At 40.7% G+C, this 20,361-nt stretch overlaps 1 protein-coding gene across 4 annotated transcripts in view; it reads left to right on the top strand.

The window, feature by feature from the left end:
* Window positions 1-20,361, top strand: part of CTNNA2 (catenin alpha 2) — a 760,050-nt gene that overhangs the window by 704,310 nt on the left and 35,379 nt on the right. For all 4 annotated transcript variants that reach the window (XM_034772967.1, XM_034772968.1, XM_034772970.1 and 1 more), the window contains 4 exons: window positions 7,267-7,380; window positions 11,832-12,013; window positions 14,841-14,946; window positions 18,522-18,656. In XM_034772967.1, the coding sequence (XP_034628858.1) occupies window positions 7,267-7,380; window positions 11,832-12,013; window positions 14,841-14,946; window positions 18,522-18,656 (537 nt within the window). The remainder of the gene's footprint in view (window positions 1-7,266; window positions 7,381-11,831; window positions 12,014-14,840; window positions 14,947-18,521; window positions 18,657-20,361) is intronic.

Raw genomic sequence — 20,361 nt, 5'->3', positions numbered from 1 at the left:
GGTTGATATCTGACGTTGCGTAGGTTTTAGTTTATGTAGCTCTGTGTTCCCAAGGAAATAGGAAAAGATGCACCAAAGATACTTTTGTTAATTATCTAGGGTACGATTTGATCACATTTCTCTGTAGATGCAAGGCCCAGTACAACAGAATTATTTCAGTGTTAGTGCAATTGTTTTGTTAAGAACTTAATTGTTTACATGGAATATGTTATTGCTAATCTCTGCGTGCATCTAGGTGAATGAGGTAGGTACTGTTAATTACTAAATGAGTAAATGAAATACCTTGCTGCTCCACAGAGCTTTCAAAAGGATGGTTTTAAATGTTTATGCAGGTAAAGAAAGTGCCATTTGAATGTTGACTAGCCAATTGATTCAATTTGATCAGGCATCCTTTTTACAATAAGCTGAGCAACATAGTAATTCAGAGAATAGGTCTGCCTAGTTCTTCAGTGTCACCACAGCCACATAGTAAAGAGCCTGACCCTAAGAACAACTGAGCTCCTGTTTGTGAACAATGGGATGCATGGCTTCATAGGATCAGGCTTCAGGCCCAGTGTAAGCCATGCAAACAGAGCAGCAGTGAAAACACTTCGAAGAATCTGAAACACAGCAAAATAAAAACAGATCCCTATTTAAACAACTGGCAGTGTTGAAACAACAGCCCTCACTTTGAGCGGCTTTCAGCAAGCTGGTAACCGTGCTTGGTGGCTGTGACTATCACATGGCGCTGATGAAAACTCTGGAAGGATTGAGGGCAGTCAGTTTTTTTTTTAATTCATCTGTCACTATCTGCTACAAATGCAACAAAAGCTATTTAGATGCTTAACTTTACATTTGCAATGCAGTTAGGTTCCGTTCCAGTGCCTAGTGTCAAACTGGGAACGTAGGCTGGCAGAGGCAATCCTCCTCCTAACAACAGGCATATGCAACCCCATCATATGAGAGGGAAACTAGAGGATTCTTATGTTACAGGATCAGACCACCTCTGACTGTCCTCTTTCCCCTTGTATAAGCTGACACAGATATCAGGCCTTTCAGCTACCCCCTGCAGAAGCCCCTGGTTTCCAGCTCCTCCCCTTGCACAGCAGATGTGTTACCAAGGCCACCTGCACTCCTACAGTGGAAAGGGCTAGATTTTTTCCTAGCAGTAAAACACTATTTTTAATTCTGGATTCGCATCATATTTATTTTTTTCCTTATTACCCTACTGACGTGTTAACCACTAGCCTGGAAAGCTGATCAGCATGCAGGCCTTGTGAGCTCTATGAAAATATCCCAATTTACATGTTAAATTGTATCGTTCTGCTGCTTTTCAGTGCTGCATGTAATCTGAGCTGGTGAATGCTGCAGAGGCACATTATGAGGTCAGGGTAAAAACATCCTTCCAAACGTTAACAAAGATATGGAACCAGATGGGCATTCCTCAGTCAGGCAAAACTCACACTTGTTTTGTCAGAGCAAAGACGGAGGGATGGATAGATTATTTTGCGAGTTCAATGGGGCAACTCAAAGATAGAAATTTACATGGGTCCATCTTTGCAGGAGCAGTCTTACTTATAGCAATAGTGGGTACAAAATGTCAGACAGAAATGTGATTTTCAGTTTGAACAGTTTCTCTTTAGCATACCCATCCAACCAACTGGAGAAATTGACTTCTGTAAATGATATTGGGTACTGGCAGTGCTAATTTTCCCACACTGCCTTGCTTGGTTTGCTTCATTTATGACACGAGGAGTCCATCTATGTGAATAAAGGGGTAATTTAGTCATCAGTCTTGACCTCTGCTGAGATTGCCAACAATGAGATGATAGGATTTTCTTGTCAATTTACCTGTCCTTTAGGTACCAAACAGATACATTCCAAACTATTATATAATAATGACAAGAGATCCAGAATCCAATAATAATAGTAAGAGATACAGGGCCATGAAAATAACCTTGTATTGCAATTAAATGCACAGTTATGAAGGCTTACTTTCAAAACAATCTCTGAAGTATTTCTACCCAGTGATGAAGTTAGTCTCACATACCCCTCTGATTTGTGCTTTAAACCTTCTCCCAGGATTAAAATTATTTGTAATCTTCACGGAGCATCTGACAGAAAAAATTATCATTCCCACAGTAATTGTTCATGTGCATGTCACAGAAGAATGGAATTTTCTGATAGTCGTCTCATTCCATGGAAGAAATAAATCCAGTTCTTTTAAACTAGGTTTTCTTTGTATTACTGGTTTTAATAAACTAAAGAAAGAGAAAGAAATCTTTTTTTTTCTTTATTGTCCTTATGGAAGAGAAAAGGGAACCATTATACTACTGGGGAATATTAATATAGTTGGTATAGAAAAAAAATCCTTCTTCCAAGCTTGAAAAAATACTGATGGTAGCATACATGTAGGAATACAATTATGGTAGCTAAAATGAAGATAGAAAATAACTTAATTCAGCCATCTATCACTGTCTAGGGATCCTGTTACACATTGTTTTTTTTCATAGCTACTTATGAGTTTTCCTTAGTTATGGGAACGAAACCCATTGTACGGTTAGCAACTGCCGCGACAGCATCTTTTTCATGTTTGAGTGGCCAGGAGGTTGAGTCTTTTGCTTTCAGATGGGAGTCTTTCGCGGTCATCCGTGCCGTTGTTACCTCAAGATTAGATTACTACAATATGCTCTGTGTGCGGCTACATCCTAAATATATTTGGAAATGGAGCTGGTGCAGAATTTGATCACCGGCTTTTTAAGCTGTGTGTCTGTAAGCATATTACACCAGCGTTCTGTGATCTGTATTGGCTACCTGTTGGTTTCCAGGTTGAATTTAATGTGTTGGTTTTGACCTAGAAGACTCTAAATAGCCACAGTTCTGTTGTGAGACTGCCGCTCTCTCATTGCCAGTCAGGTAATGTTGCAGTCAGCAAAGATGCTGCTAGCAGGACATTCTCTATTAGGGCCTCTCAGGTATGGAACTAGTCCCCTCTTGGTCCAAAATACTGCAGATTTGACCCTCCAAGGAATGCTCCAAGAACTTTGTATCCCCCCCTAGTTTTTGGAGAGTAGGAAGAATTCTGAGGGTGTCTGGTTATTGATGGGAGAATAGGGTAATTTATTTTTTGTCTTTCTTTTTTCTTGTTAGGAGGGTTAGACTGGCTTCTTGGAGTTATAGCAATGATGGATTTGTTATAATAATTGCATTTGTTACAGTTGTCAAATACATATAAAACTATGGCTGGGTGGTTCTTTTATCTTTATAAAATATATTTAAACTGATAAAAAACCAAACAACCCTTTCAAATCTGCTCATATAGACCTTTTTTTTATCTTCTGATGGATGCACAATTTTTCCCTCTGGTTTATGGTGGGGCCACATGGAAGGTAGAACAGACTTATGTTGCTGAAGATTATTTTGCTTCCATTGCAGTTTGGTAATGTAGCCTGATCTTGCTTTCCCTGCCCCCAACGATTGATGCAACTTGGACTTAATATGGGTGTCTTACTGGTGCCTATAGTGTAACCCACAGACCTCCTGGGTGTGGTGCTCTGTCCAATCTAGTGGCACTTAAATGAGACCACTCAGAAACCACTTAGAGAGAGATAAAATGAGTCTGTTCTACAGCCTTAGCTAAGAGCCAGTTGGCTTTTAGCTCATGCACTAAGCTCCGGAGGTCTCAGGTTCAATCCTGACAACTTGGGTCTGTTATTGTTAGAATAGCAACAGGTTCAAATCCTTACAGAATTTAATCAGTCCTTCATTCTTCCAAAGTAGATTAATTAATTTCCAAACACTGTTGTGAGCCTTGGAGATTAGATTTTAAAAACAAGATCCTGTCTGCTGTGCAAAGACATTAAAGATCCCATGATACTTTTTGTAAGACCCTGTGTAAGGAGTGTACTTTAAAAGTCAAAGTATGTGTTATATAAAAGTGTGGTTTGTATCTCTGTGCCTTGTCTCCAAGCAATTGAAGAGATAGTTAGCATTCAGGGGTATACTTAAGAGATCAGACTGTGGGAAAGCAATGTTGCAATAGTAACTGATTGAGTCAGTTTTAGGCCCCAATTTTCAAAAGTGCATTCACCCTTTTGTGCATACCTGCCGTGGTGGGTGTGAAGTTGGGCACATGCAAAAACGTGCAGGTAAATTTCAAATGTGGGCCTAAAACTAGCTGATCGCTACTGTTGATCTTAATGCAGAAAAGAATCCGCTTCGGAAGAAAATAAGGACATTTCATCCTCCAGAGTTGAAAACGGGATGGAGGTGTGGAGGTGTAAAGCTAGCTTGGGGCTAGATCTGAGCTGTGCATGGAGGAGGTATTTAGGTTCCACTAACTACTGTAGACTATTGTTACACAAAAATACCTCTATTAAAGTGTCCCTTGTTTTGCATAACTAGGGTTCTTTTTTGGGGGGGAGGGGAGGTTGTTGTTTTTTAAGCCTACCACCTAAACCAAATTGGATGTTTTTCCCTCTTTTGAGTACTGTGGTTTGTAAAACAGCAAATATCAGATATTAAAGCATTTCAGAATGCTTTCTTAGGCATAAGCCACTTAAATGCTGAGCTTCCTGAGTATGCCTTACGTCTTTCACAGACTTCCTCCTGTGCCCTAAATTGATATCATTTGTCCACATTGTTTTGATTGTTCTACCAGGCTGTTCTCTCAGGGCTAGATTATCACAGCACTTTCTTGGCTGCATAGGGTAGTTACAAGACCCCCTTACTACCCTGCTCAGATTGCAACTTTGGCTGTGGGTGGTATAGGAGAGACCAGGGCCGTAGCAACAAAGAATGTGGCCCCCTGCGAACAGTGGCCCCCTCCGAACATATGTCCAGGCGGGGCCCCTTACAATGCAGAAACTGGAATGCGGTATTATTTTGCCACTTTTAGGGGCCCCCTTCCTTGCGGGGCCCCCTCCAGTCGGAGGGTACGGAGGGCGCTCGCTACGCCTCTGGGAGAGACTAATTGCCCAGTATGGTCACCTGTGAGCAACTGGGAGTTGAGAGGAGCAGGAATGAGGAGGAACTCTGGCTCCGCCCTCTATTTGACAGCTACAATAGCTGGCTAAGTGCATGGTGCATGTGAAATAAATTGATTCATGAAAAGCACTTAGAGCAAGGGGTGAGCTGATGAATAGCTGGACTCTGAAGTACAAGTCCTTCTCTGGTTTGCTCCTGGACTGGCTCTGCTACACACTAGGTAGATTTTAATGTCACGGTCTAGCTGCCAGGCAGTTGAGAGATGACTGTAGCACATACAATGGAGGTATTAAGAGAACCATACAGCAGGATGTTATAATGATGGGTAGCCGTCAACAGTTTCCCTGGTAGTAGAAAAGAAAAGAATTTATATTTTTCACCTCAACTTTATCTTCTGTCTAACCTGTTACATGCACTAATTGTACATGCATCCCTTTAGTGATTCTGCCAGCGTTTCATTGCCATGCTGTCATACTTTGTTATTTCTTCCTTCAGAGCTCAACGTCAAAACTCATATTTAATTTACACTCTATAAGTCAAGTGAAGATGGCCCCATTTCCCTCTTCTTGTCATGTGCACATAACCATATAGGAAGCACAATCACAATTAACCTATGGAACTCCTTGCCAGAGGATGTTGTGAAGGCCAAGACTAAAACAGGGTTCAAAAAAGACCTAGATAAGTTCATGGAGGATAGGTCCATCAATTAGCCAGGATGGGCAGGGATGGTGTCCCTAGCCTCCATTTGCCAAAAGCTGGGAATGGGCTACAGGGGATGGATCACTTGATGAATACCTATTCCGTTCATTCCCTCTGGAGCACCTGGCATTGGCTACTGTCAGAAGACAGGATCCTGGGCTAAATGGACCTTTGGTCTGACCCAGTATGGCTGTTCTTATATTCTTAACTGACAATGATTAGCACCTCTGCTGGCAGTTGCAACAAGGCCGCCAAGCACTGAATATATTAATGTGGACACTTTTTGCCATAGAGGTGATACCTCCAGGTTAAAAGATGAGTAGAGCCCTGCAGATCTGCAGATATCTGATTTATATGTTTCCGGATAGCGGATGGATGCGGATCCAAATTCTATATCTAGTGCCCAGCAAATCTGCAGATATCCATTTTACATCAGCAGATCATGTTTGTGGCTTATGGATACAAATTTGATATCCATGCAGGGCTCTAAAGATGAGCCATATTTATAGGGTAGTGCGGGGAAGATTTCACCAATGACACCTGTGATCTCTCTGTTCTGTATTGTTATTATGATTATTTATTTGGATAGGGCAGCTCCTAGCAATATTATTAACTGCTCAATATTGTCCAATATATTGGTATTGTTAACATATTAATATTAATAATGTACTGATATATTTTTATTTATTTTATTTTATTTAGTCATTGTGTTCCCCCCAAACTACAATACAAGAGCACCCATCCAATGCAAAACCATTGTAAAACTACACTAATAAATAAATAGACCCACTAGATCAAAGGACCTAGTAACAACATAAATAGAACAAAAACTAATTGGTTTCCCCACGCAACCCCCAACAGAGCTCGCACCACCACTGACCAGCCCTGTCCAACACCCAATTCTCTTGGGCAAGGGAGAAAAGGTGTATCTCACAGCATGCCCTGAAAGCTAACAATCTTTCACTCAATGGGCCTGAGGAAGAAATAAGTTACAAAGGCCTGGGACTATGCAGAGTGTTTAGTTTCCATCACCACCAAGATGGCATGTTTCAAAATGTTATTCCTGCTTTAAAAATAATTGACCAGATCATCTACATTTCCTTTGAGGGGGAGCCCTGCATTTGCTTTGAGGACTTCTCTTTTTCTACCAGTCTGTCGGTTACCTTTCCCCAGGTACTTACTTTCTCTCTTGAAGATTATGCAGGGTGTTCTGGCACCCTAATAGTATTAGTCTCCCTTTATAGACCAATTAGCATTATTTTGAAATATTGCATCTCGGCAGTGAATCCATCCAAAAGATACGCATTCATGAGACCGCATTCATCATGTTCACTGAGTTAAGAGAAATCACAGCAAGGCGATGATGAATGTCGTTGGTGAAAGACTCCAGAGTTGGAACAACTTAATTGTGAGGACAATTCAATTTCAGGTCCTGACTGCCTGGGCAGCCAAGTTAATTTAAAAGAAAAAAAGAAACAATGTTTCCTGGGCAGGTAGTCGATGAAATAAGAACTTACTGTACGCTGGAGTTTGTCTGTATCTTTTATAAGTCCGTCATCACTCCCTCCTCCTCCTCCTCTCTATTTCTCTCTCTGTGTCTAGACCCCTGAAGAGTTAGAGGATGATTCAGACTTTGAACAAGAAGATTATGATGTTCGCAGCCGAACGAGTGTTCAGACTGAGGATGATCAGCTTATTGCTGGGCAGAGTGCAAGGGTGAGTATAAAATCCATGTACCCATCAACTCTGTATACAGCTCCAAAGGAAAAGGTGTGTCTCCGAAAGCTAATTGGGCGATTTAAAATTTTTGGGTTCACTTCAGCAAGGAGGCTGGCAATTTTGGTTTTCAGGCATAGATATTTATTCATGTCTTTTCGCTTGCAGTACATTTGGACCAAGTTTATTATCTGATTTTGTCAGGGTTATGGGATGTCTTGTATCAGTTGTTTGCTCAGGCTAGAACTATAGCAAAAGGCCTTGCACATTTGGAAGGTACTGTAGCTAAGAGTATTCAGGAAATTTAAAACAAACAAACAAACAAACCTTAAGGGCATAATGTGCACTATCTGAAGATATCTTACATTTGTCATGGTTCTCAGTGTGCTCACGTGTCTAGGGAAGCTGATTAAGGGGCTGAGTAGTCTCTGTAATCTAATTGTAATTGAAGATATTTGTTACTGAGTCAATGTAATTTTACCAGCATAATTATATCATGATAAACTGGAGACGTTGTGATTTGTGACCTCAGCTGATGCACGGCGATTGCAAATGAAGCGGACAAGTGCTTCAGGGGTCAGAGATGCTGGAGAAATGAAGTTGGTTGACCCTCAGGATTATTCCATCCTCTGATTAATGTTTACCTTTTGCTAAGTAGGCTGCTCAGTTCAGATAAGAAATCAAGTGAATACTGTGTTGTTAACACACCACAAGAACATGTATTTGACTGGAAAGAGAGTTTAAAATCCTCCCTTTTTTTAACCTGGCACAGAAGCAGTGGAGAGAGATTGTGGAGAACTGGAAAATATCTGTTTTATTTTTATGACTATTGTGCATGCCTCTATATGTTTGTTTATGGTGGGTTACTTACTCTTCAGATGGATAAAAAGAAAGCTATTGGGGAACCAAACTGGAAACACAATAGCTTAGATGGGGAGCATCCCCCAAAACACCAAAACACCATAGCCAGGTTGACTACAACAACTTCTTGGTCCCAACCCTGCTTAGCTGTTTGCCAAAGCTGAGAATCTGGAGAGCAAAAGATGTTGAAAGGAAGGGGGAAGCTCTCAGCTGCTGCAGACTGACACAGACTGAAGGAGGAGCAGGGTCTGCAGTAAGCAGGCTGTAACTTGGTCCCCAACAGAACAGAGGCACTGAGGTTATGTCATGTCTACCTTGAAGGGAATGCCAAATGTAGGTAAAATAGTCCACAAACAGAGCTCTTTGTTGTTTTATATCCATGTCTCAGTGCTGTGAACTTTTTGGCAAATAAATCTTACTTTAAAAAAAAAAATTGCTTCTGGGTCACTGCATGCCATTGCTGCCCACAGAGTCCTGGCAGGTGCCAAACCCGTTAGGCCTGCTAGGTATCGTAGTTGGTAACCAGGAAGTTTGGATCCCAGAGACCCTGTCAGAGAGTGGTCAGATCACAGGAGAGGTAGAGGAACAGGCCTGTCACTTGAAAGGGAGCACTTAGGGGACTGGCAAAGGGTCTCAGAAGAGGCAGCCTGCCCAGGAACCATGGCAGATATATCGGAGGGGTTTAAAGAGTGTAATATAATGTTTAATACATGCAGAAAGACTGAGTGCCGAAATAAACAAAAGTGTAAAAAGTTTCCTGGTGCTCTTCAGTTGATTCCGATTCTGTCCTTATTTCTTTCATTTCTAAACCTGGGGCAGTGGGATCATGCTGCTCTTTCAGTAATTAAAATTAGAATAAAAAAATAGATTTAGATGAAGAGAAATAGGGACAGTCACAGCATCTTTATTCAGGGCCTAATCCAGCTAGCACCTGAGTAATCTCAAATCCTTCAGACTTGCATCTGAAGAAGTGAGGTTCTTACCCACGAAAGCTTATGCTCCCAATACTTCTGTTAGTCTTAAAGGTGCCACAGGACCCTCCGTTGCTTCTCAAATCCTATTGTGGTTATTATTGTGGTTGTCAATTGTGGTAGGTGCTGGACAAAAGTATAACAGACAGTCACTGCCCCAAAGGGCTTACAATCTAAGTATAAGACAAGACCCAATGGGTGGATACAGCAGCATCAGAAGGAAGACAGGGTGAAAATGAGATGATTATGATCAGTGTGATAAGCCACAAAAGCCACTTGTTGAGTGACCCCTTGAGCTGAAGCTACTCAGCGAGGAGCTCTGGAGGCTCCTGAGATGTAGGGGGGCCACTGGTGCCCGAACGGTGGCCCCATCCCCCAGCTCCGCCTCTTTCCCTGAGGCTCCATCCCCAGTCCCCTGAGGCTCTGCCCTCGTTTTGCCGCTTCCCGAGGCCCCGCCCCCTCTCTGCTTCTCCCCCCGAGGCCCCACCCCCCACTCTGCCTCTTCCCCCGAGGTCCCGCTCGCTCCTGTCTGCCCCCTCCCACCCCCGTCGCTCACCCTTAACGCAGGATAATAGTGATGGGGCAATGGCCCCCTGGACCCTCCTGTTCCAGCACCCCTGTACTCAGCCTCTTGGAGGATCGTGCCATACAGCACTCCTTGTTGGAGAAAAGCTAGGTTTTTAGTTAGAGGCTATAATAGATTTGTATAATATGCCTACTTCATAAACTCTATTAGCATTTCAATGGAAAGGCTTGGTGTCTGTCTTTGACGGGAGATAAAACTTGAATATACAAGCTGCATTTGCTGCTGGGTCTGGCTCCTTAGAAATGCATCCGCAACTGAAACAGAGTCATTAAGACATACTGGACCAGTACTAGGAAAATCAGGTTAGACTGTCCACAAAGACAGGAACCAAACACAAGTAATACAGATTGGCCTTCTTAGCTTTCTGATCATACAGAACTTTATTTTCACATCCCATTAGTTACAATGAATTCATCAGTTCTAGAGTGTTTAGAGGGGGTAGGGGGTGGGGGGAGAAAGAGAGAGAGTTTAACTTGCACTGCATTTCTCTGTGGAAAGACTAATGTGTTAACATTTGAAACCGCTGAGTTACATTGATAAGGCCTAATTAAAACTCATGTGTTGAATTTTAATATGATTAACTTGCAAATTTCTCATTTTCTGATCTACTGTTTATAGATAACCTTTTTTAATTCCAGTTTTGGAAAAGGTCAATTATGAATTTTTAAAAGCCAAGAGCATTTTAAGGATATGTAGAGAAAGGCTTCAGCTGATTGAAAGTGACATAAACAAGAAAAAATGTAATGACACTTAAATGTGTCACACCCCATTAAATGCATAATGCGGTCTTCAGAACCCCGAAGCCAAATAGTATCTCATCTTGAGAATCATTGTTGGAAGTGTCCATTTGATCTTCAAAAGTAACTTTCATAATTTTGCCATTTTTTTGGTAATTTTCCTTTTTCTTTGTTAATAGTCAAGGTAAATTAGAATCAACCTATTTAGTGCCATTTTGCATATCATACAAGAACAAATTAAACCACTAAATGTTATTGAAAGGTACGTTCATTCAGTTCATTTTAAACATATTCCCTTGCATGTCATGGCTTATTTCAACCTCAAGTTAAGTAGAAAGCCAGGGTGTTTCTGACTGACAGTGAGGTATGAGAGAGGTGGAGGTGTTTGAAGCTTAGCCAAACTACGGGGCTGCCTCTTAGTGTGTATTTCCTTCATTTTTGATCTGTCTAAAGTTTCAGATATAATAAAAAAAATCCTGTCTTTTAGTTGGATTGTAGTGGCTTCTGCCCACTCTCTTCAGTCTACAATGTCATAGATGTACAGTCTTTAAACTTGCAAAGATTTTATAAGGACTATAAAAGTCCCTTGTTTTACAAGAATATGCTGTAGTTACTCTTGAACTAGCTGATATAGTGAAAACAAAATTTGGACCATGTTATTAAATGTATAGGCTTTAATTTAAAAAAATGTTTAATAGTGTGAATGCTCTGACAGTGAAATCAGTACTAAAGACCAACTCTAATAAGCCACCCCTGTTTTAAGAGACCATTCTGAAGCACACCTGTGAGGTTTCCAGTTCAATTTTGCTTGTCATGTGGTTATGCTATAACTTATACTAAACAATCTGGTCCACTTAAGACGACTGGACTCATTTATGGCAGATTTCACTGTAGCCGGGGCCACATCCTGTGCTCGCATAAATCAGTGTAATCCGACTGAAGTGAGTAGAGCTATGTTGATTTACACCAGGTGAGGGTCTGGCACTATACACAGTAAGCTTTCATTGGTTTCTGCTATTCTGTATGGAGTCCCTGTGAGTTTTTGTGTTCAGTGTGAAATTATAACAGTGATCTTTTTCTGAAGAAACTATCTGTACCATTTGGCTTTACAGCTTTCAGAATTAAAATCCTACCCTAAAAAGTGCTGAGTGCTAGCTGTGATGGATTTAACATCATCAACTCCCTCTGAAGATATTGGAAGTTGTGGGTGCTCAACCCCTTGCCAGATTAGACCGTTAGAAACTAAAATGGTTTCTAGCTCTCTTTTTGATGGGCAACTACTCTACATTTATCCAGGCTATCATGGCTCAACTGCCCCAGGAGGAGAAGGCTAAGATTGCGGAGCAGGTAGAGATATTCCACCAAGAAAAGAGCAAACTGGACGCTGAGGTGGCCAAATGGGATGACAGTGGTAATGACATCATTGTGTTGGCAAAGCAGATGTGCATGATTATGATGGAAATGACGGACTTTACTAGGTAAGCGCAAAAGAATTTGTACTGAGTGCTTACTCTGGAACCCTGCATCATTTCTTTATTATGGCATTTAAGGAACATTGAGTGTATTTACGATGTTTAGGTAATGTGTCTATAACAATTCTAATATTGCTGGTTCTATACTCGTTGCCCTGTGTATTTACCTTTTAACACAAAGGAGATCTTCAATATGGTTTAAACACTGTTCAGCATTAAGACACTGATTCAGCAAAGTACTTAAGCACAAGAGCAATTCCATCCCGATTCAGCAAAGCTCCTAACCACATGGTTAGCTTTTAGTGGGGGAGGGATAGCTCTGTGGTTTGAGCATTGGCTTGCTAACCCGAGGATTGTGAGCTCAAACCTTGAGGGGTCCATTTAGGAATCTGGGGCAAAAAAAAAAAAAAACTGTCAGGGACAGTAGCTGGTCCTGCTAGTGAAGGCAGGGGTCTGGACTCAATGACCTTTCAAGTCCCTTCCAGTTCTATTTTCCAACAGGGGAGGGATAGCATAGCGGTTTGAGCATTGGCCTGCTAAACCCAGGGTTGTGAGTTCAATCCTTGAGGTGGCCATTTCAGGAACTGCAGTAAAAATCTGTCTGGAGGTTGGTCCTGCTTTGAGCAGAGGGTTGGACTAGATGATCTCCTGAGGTCTCTTCCAATTCTATGAATCACATGAGTAGGCCCAGTGAAATCAGTTGCAGAGGTGCTTCCTACCAACAAGCCAGAACATCAAACAAACAGTTTTATATTTGAGACTCTTTAGTGACTTGTTGGTTGGTTTGGGGGGACATAAAGCCAGCTTACTGATATGCCCAAATAATTCCTTTCACCTGGTTATTTTCAACAGTTCACCATTTAAGATTAAATGTGTATGTTTTTTTGTTTTTCAACAGAAGTAGTGCAGCAAGGATAATGTGTGACCTGACAGGCCCTCAAATGACCTTTTGTCTAGCAAGAGTCAAAATGCACAAGTCTTGCTGAACATTGCAATGAATGTCAATCAAAAATAATTGCAAAAAATCCACTGAACTCATTCTCATGACTGAATTTCTTTAAACAAGCAGCCCTTGATTTAATCCAGAAGTAACTTTCATCAGGATTTGTCAATAACAGTGACTTTTTTCCTTGCTATAATATTTTGTTCTAATTACAGTGCATCAAAAGGCTATTAATTAATGTTATCATTTAAACAAAATCAATTTTGTTTATATCCAGCCACATTGTTAATCAGACCAGAGGGACCATTTTACAAGAGATTAAATGCACCCTCTTAAAGTTAGAGTAATCTATGCAGTGCTACAATCCCTGCTATTTTGGGGAATGAATGACCAAAAGCTCATGTTTTGGATATGTTTTGCCACACTTCTGCAAGACAAAATACAAACAACCAAGCAAACAAAAAACCCAAACCCACTGAGGCCTTATTCTTCCTTCCTGCACTCTATAGGGAAAAAGTCATGTAGGGATCTTTCTCTAGAGAACTGAGTTTCTCTTCTCCCTACAATATGTCTACCCTCCTACCCCCCCGCCCATCTTTCATGGGAAAGGAGTGAAATCCCCCTATACCCTTCATGAAAGGGACATTAAAACAAAATCTCTCTTTGGTCTGGATCTCTCACCTCTCTTTCCTGAAGCAAAATGAAAATTTCCCCATGCCTTGCCATCAGTTCTGGGGAGGGAGAGGTGATGATCTAATAACTTCTTCAGGGGACCAGAGAACAAAGGTTTCTCTACCACACGCTGCATACATTTTAATACCTTAATCTTCAAACTGAAAGGTTGATAATTGGATGTTTCTAACATCAAAAGATGAGAAATAATGTGAAAATGAGAGTAAAATCACTGTCATGTTTGGAGTAAATTAAAAGAAAGTCTAAGTGGACCTTAGTGCCTCTATTTACCCCAGATGTTACTCCTTTAACATCTTCCACTAAAAAACAAACAAACAACAAACGCTTTGCTTTTCCTTTGCCTACGGTGACTTCCATGGTGTTAAAATGGAATAACTCCCAAATGTCTGGAGCGGTCTACAACCAGATGTGCTGATCTCTTCATATAATTGACATAAAACCATAGGCGGTCACTGTTAAGGTGACTGGGACTCAGGACCAGCGTACAATTCCTGGTTCTGCCTGTGGTTTGCTGGGTGACCTAGGGCAAGTCACTTCCCCTCCTGCACCTCAGTTTCACCATGTATAAAATGGGAATAATGATGTGGACCTCCTTTGTAAAGCACTTTGGGACGTGAGGGTGAAAATCACTATAAAAGAATTAGGTGGTATCATTATTTATAAGAACTTGGGTCTTTTACATCATCTTACAAATATCAAGAGAGACAGATTAGTAGTAAAGTTTTTAAAAAAAAATCAAGCAGGATTTAAGCACAACTGAATTATGCCTCAGGTAGTTTAGCAGCTTTATGACAGAAATCTAAGAGAAGAGATTTCCTAATGTGACATTTCTGCACTAGACTTGGCAGACTTGGTGTTAAGCACTGGTTGGGGAATAACAGAAATTTTAAAAAGTTTTGTATTCCTGCAGGGACATTTTCCTAATGAGCACTTAAAAATGCACATACTATTAAACATAGTTCATGTGCTTGAAGGCACCATCAAATTAAACTGCTAGCGAGGCATTTTGTATGTGAAAGGAAATATAGCAGACCCGTTCCTTAATCAAGCTATGGTATAATTAGTAGTTAAGTCCAAGGTGAAGTTGCAGTAAATTAGGAAGGCATTCATAAAATAAATAATCATACACTGAGTTAGGACACTGCAACGGTGACATGATTTAATTAGACTGTAGTATAACCATATTGTTCTTTCCAGAGGTAAAGGACCATTGAAGAATACATCTGATGTCATTAATGCCGCCAAGAAGATTGCAGAAGCAGGCTCTAGAATGGACAAATTGGCACGAGCTGTAGCTGATCAGGTAATGATCCAAACAAATAAATATATAATATGAATCAGTCAATCAGTGGCATTTTGTATGGACAGTACAAATTATCTGTGTAGTTTAAGGACTTCTAGAGAAAGTCTCTACTAGTGCTGTGACCTAGTGACTGAAGAGAGGCTGTTTGTTCAGCACCAGTTAGTTTGGTAAGATCACTGTCGGTTGAATGAAGCCGACACTGCAGCCCTTTAATTCACAGGTTCAGAAATCAAACCACCTAAATAATAATAGCATCAGCTACCATAGATAAAAACACCAAGGTGAGCTGAGATCCTCCAGCCTCCTCGTTGTTTTCTTTACTTAAAAGCGGATTACGCACACCCTTCTGTATTTGATGCATGTACCTTTCACACTATGGGAAATCTGTAAACTAGTCTAAGAACCCCAGAAAACCCCAGAAGGTACAACGGTCCCATGTTTTCATCTAGAACAAACGAATGCTGGCTACAGATGATGATTGCAGTAGAATGTGGATGGATAAAAGCAATAAAAAGGTCACACTCTTTGTTGCTTCAGTAGGCCAAACACATTGCACATGCCAGGGCTCCTTGCATTTCTCTATTCTCCCCCCCCCGACTCCCTGTGCACCCCACTCCCACCCCCCTCTATTTTAGGGATCCCATGCAACCCCACCCCTACCCCTTCCTCATGCCAGGGATTCTGTGTGCCCTCTGTTCCCCTTTTTGCCACATTCCAGGAGCTCAGTGTTCACTCCAGGTCTTTATCCCTCATTCCACTGTCCCCAGTTCTCCCTCAGTGCCAGGAAATCAATGTTTCCCCTCATTCACTCCTTCCTTACTATACCCCCCTTATCCAACATGGCAGTGGTTCCATGTCCCTCCCCATCCCACCATCCACCATATGTCAGGGGTTCTTGTGTCCCCCATGTCCAACCCCATACCATTGTCCCCTATTTTCCAGCCATGCCATGGCACTGTATGTGCCCCTGTGGCTCATGGCCCCCATTCACTTCATACTGGGACCCCCATTTTAGGGGCTCTTTGTGTGCCCCCTTTCTCACGCCATTCTCTTTACTTTTCTATCTGTCTGGGAGATAAGTCATTCAGGATGTCAACTTTTTAAACTGTATTGGGTGAAGCTGAGATAGGAAGTATTGGTATGTTGGCTGCCAGAAACCAGTTCTTTGCTTTATTGACAATTACAGAGGTGGTCGATACTGCTGTGCCTGCTAACCAGATGCAGAGGCCTTTGTGAGTTGCCCATTAGCCCCTTCCAGTTTTCCAAATTTCACCAAAACCAATGAGTTCCGTCCACTGATACCTAGACAATTCTCTGAAAATTTGGAATGGATGAGATGTGGCATTCAAAAATGATTCCATTACAGACAGACAGAAAGACAGAGAAATGCCCCCAAGGGAAGAAGGACCTGGATCATCCACTCCCATGGAAAACCCATAGGAGGGGGTTGTAGGTGAGGAGGATATCCTCACAGATACCCTCCCTAATCACCCCCCTCCAAACTTGCAGCTGTGACCTCTAGCCATCCTTCTCTTCCCCTTAAAATGGGAGAAAGTCTGCTGGTCGCAGGAATTCTAACGTATCCATGGTGTGCGGGAATGGCATTAGTTTCATCCTGCAAGATAGTTGTGCACAGAGATGCAGCTTTTTCCTATAATCCCCAAAAGTTTGGCAATGTGAACTGTTCCACCCAGTTGGCCCATTTCCCCCTCTTGAGCCCACTCCTGTTGGGTACATCCTAGGAAGGAGAAATCCATCCCTGTGTTAATGTAATTCCCACTGTTGAAAAATCTATAAACATGCTCGTTAATGATCTTGCAGTTTGCACTCTGGTGTTGTGAAAGGTGGGAGAGTTTAAAGAAATAAATGTCAGGTACATAACACACGCAGCTTGTTTAGAGAATATTGGTTTCAGTCATGTCTTTGATCTACATTCCTTCAGAAGGATGTAAAATACAAAGTTTAACTTTTTTTTTTTTAAATCAATATGAGAGTTAGAGATCTCTTTTAATCCCTTGGCCGTGGTGATATTTTACGGAACTTTTGAGACATACATGGAGTATAAACTTTTTATTGACTGTTGCATTTTTAATTACTGTTCCAATGATAGACAGCTTGCATCTTAATTTGATTCAAGGTACTTGTATGTAAAGCTTTGTCAGCTCTCTAGAGGTTTCGTTTTAAAGTTCATTTCTTTCAGCTCATAGGCCTCACGAGCAGGATAAATATTACTGTATTGAATTGTCACAAGTAGGAAAAAAAGGTCTCTTAGGAATGCGCTCTTGAAAGATATTGCAACTGCGTGAGAGAAAGATGTTATGGCATTATCATAAGTACAGAACAGATTAAACGGCCTAACGGCCCCAAAGTACTCCCAGCTCTTTTTTGTTTGTTAGACTTAAAGACAGAGGCGCAAGCAAAGTGAATGCTTTTGGAGTTAGGGGCCACAGTGTGTGTATGGAACCAGTGCTGTTCTTTTACATCTAAGAGCACTATAAACATTTTTCCCTTGTGCCTTATTTGTCATTGCTATTATAACCATTTAGACAGATGTTGTGGGGCCATTGGGCTATGAGTGCGTAATCTGATCATGTTTAGTTTAGGTGCCATGTGGTGGTTTTAGTCTTCAAAATGGAAAATTGAATGTAGCATTTTAATGACCTAAAGAAACTAGTTCAAAAGACTCTGAATCTTTGATCTCCATACTCAAACAATATTGAAAGGCGGACTTTGTTGTGTAGCTCTGACAAGTGTTTATTGGAGACGTGCTCTTTGGAAGGGGATCTTTTAACTCTGTTTCATTTGTGTGAATTATACAGGCCTGTGCTCAGGAGGCATGTCTAGGAATATTAACTATGGGTGCTGTTTATTATGCTGTTGATTATTGCTGGGGATGCTGCAGTTCCTTGTAAGAGTTATTTCAATGGACTATAAATGAGTTGTGCTTGGACCATGTCTGGTTATATTGATTATGAAACCTTCACAGATTCTACTTAGTTTGACCTCGTGTAATTTTTATCTGCACACTTTTGTCATGAGGAATATGTCAAAATGGTACAGCACTTTAGATGGCCTACCAGTAGTAGTGAGAAGTATTGCTTAGAAAGGCATGGAGACCAGATTATTTCATTTCCTTCTTATTAAGGGCCGCAAGCCTGAAAGCGTCTTCTATAATATGTCACATATATTACTATAAATAATTTCCTTCTAGATAGATGGACTAGTATGTTATGCATCAGTAGACTCCTATGTTTATTACAAACTGAATGATAAACTAATCTATGTAGATGTTTCCTCAGGACGTTTTCTTTAAGTTCATCAGGTAAGTGCCAAAACGAGATTATTTTTGTAAAGCACCCATGCTAGCTTCACATTTTAATTCATGAGTGACAAGCTATAGATGAGGTACAGAATATTTTCCAGCTCTCATCAAATTCCTCGCTAAAGGGTTAAGTGATATGGATGAATCTAATATGGTGTCAACACTGCTACTATTCCCTTGGATTGCCTTTGTATAATGAACATATAAACTGAGCTAGATCTAATCAAGTTTGCTTATTTTTTCCCCCTTGCAGTGCCCTGATTCAGCTTGCAAACAGGATCTGTTAGCGTATCTACAGCGCATTGCCCTCTATTGCCACCAGCTCAATATCTGCAGCAAGGTGAAGGCAGAAGTGCAGAATCTTGGAGGAGAACTTATTGTATCAGGGGTAAGCTGGTATTTGTATTTAGCAGTTTACGTATCCCATAGTCGCACTTGCCAGGGAGCCTTTTCGGTGACAAGAATGTAAAAGACAAAAAAATAATGATTCATAAGCAAGCTTCTTAAAATGTTATCTCCATTATTCCAGACCTTACAATAACTTGTGGAGAGCAATTTGATTTTCCAATTACCCTTTGTTTATACTAACCTTGTAAAATCTTCATTCCTCCAAAAGAAAGGTAATTTCATAGTCTAGAAACTCATTGCCAAGCTGTGAATATTATAATTATTTGGAGCTTTTGTTTATTTGCTTATTGTAAATCTACTTTCCTTTGTTAGTATTGGTAATTTCCCTCCTCTGAGCAGGAGCCAGCACTGCTCTGTGTGGAGTGCATATTGTTAAGATGGTAATATCTAGCCGGATTTCATTCACTCAGGTTCCAATGCATACTAGGTTTAGCAAAAACTCTGGAAGGCTAGCAAAATATGTTACTTTTTGTGTGCTGTTTCCCAAATACAGTTGCCAAACCTAAAATTTACATATTCTAATTCCTTCCATTTGCTTGTTTCAGTAATTTTTTTAATGAAAATGCAAATGTTTTATCCACAATCACCAGGCATTTGTTGTCCAAATTAGAAATGTGTAGAGACAGTCAGAACATAAATTGTTTTTGCTGCATTTTAAAAGATGTTTTCTCCCCTTCACCTCACCTTGAGCTATCTGCCTCTGTGAGACCAGTGGCAAAAAGTACTAGCATTTGCTACTCTTCATGGTTTTTTGTTTTGTTTTTTTTCTTTATGCTACTCACTGTAGTTTTGACCCAACCACACTTTGGTCACTGTCCAAACTGCATATAGACTATGTGTATACTCGTGTATACGGTATTCCCTCTTGCATATTTACTATATTCCCTGCCCCCCACTGTGCTTTCAAGATGACAGAGATTTGTGAAAACTGAGGCACTCTAGACAAGTTTCTTTGAAAATACCATTTTGGGGAAAAATAATACATCCTCTGATTGTTTAAACCCAATCAAATTTGAAGACTGTTGGGACAAGCTGTGCCCTCTATTTTACCCATACAACCCCAAGGGAAATCAGTGGGCATTCCCAAAGCTAACTGAGAACAAAACATATGCCCTTTTGTTATATATATATAAAACAATGATTTTTTTGCAAAGCACTATATGCACCTTTAAAACTTGGCTGGGCTACTTGGAACTATTATTTTGAAATCATGCATGCAGTGCTAGAAGGAAGTTGCTGCACTGTAGTGCTCCTGTGCCTATCCTGCAGATGGTCTCCACCTCTTGACATAAGTACAAAGTATTATAATTTTAACATCTTGATCTTCCCACAGCAATGAAAATCCCTTGTCATTTTCCTGGTGTTGAATGAGTGAGCTTTCCTTATATCACTGACAATTGTACTATATATCAAATGCTTCAGACCTTATCTTACCTGCTGCCATACCAGTCCGGCTTTCCATACCCATTTATCTTTCACACCCATCCATCTATAACAATTGCCCAAATTAGATCTTCTCTCAGCTTGGCTTTTGTGCTTGTGTTTATTTCTTTTCCAGTTCTCTTTATTTACAGTTCGTGGATGTTGAACAGGCCATTGTGAACCTCTAACATACAGTTTGTTATTGAAACATCATCATACACTGTGAAATTTAAGTGGCTGAAATGCTTGACTTCTTCATTTCC

Source organism: Trachemys scripta, chromosome 5, assembly GCF_013100865.1.
Source record: "Trachemys scripta elegans isolate TJP31775 chromosome 5, CAS_Tse_1.0, whole genome shotgun sequence".
Classification (NCBI taxonomy): domain Eukaryota; kingdom Metazoa; phylum Chordata; order Testudines; family Emydidae; genus Trachemys; species Trachemys scripta.
This window is presented reverse-complemented; position numbering and strand designations above follow the sequence as displayed.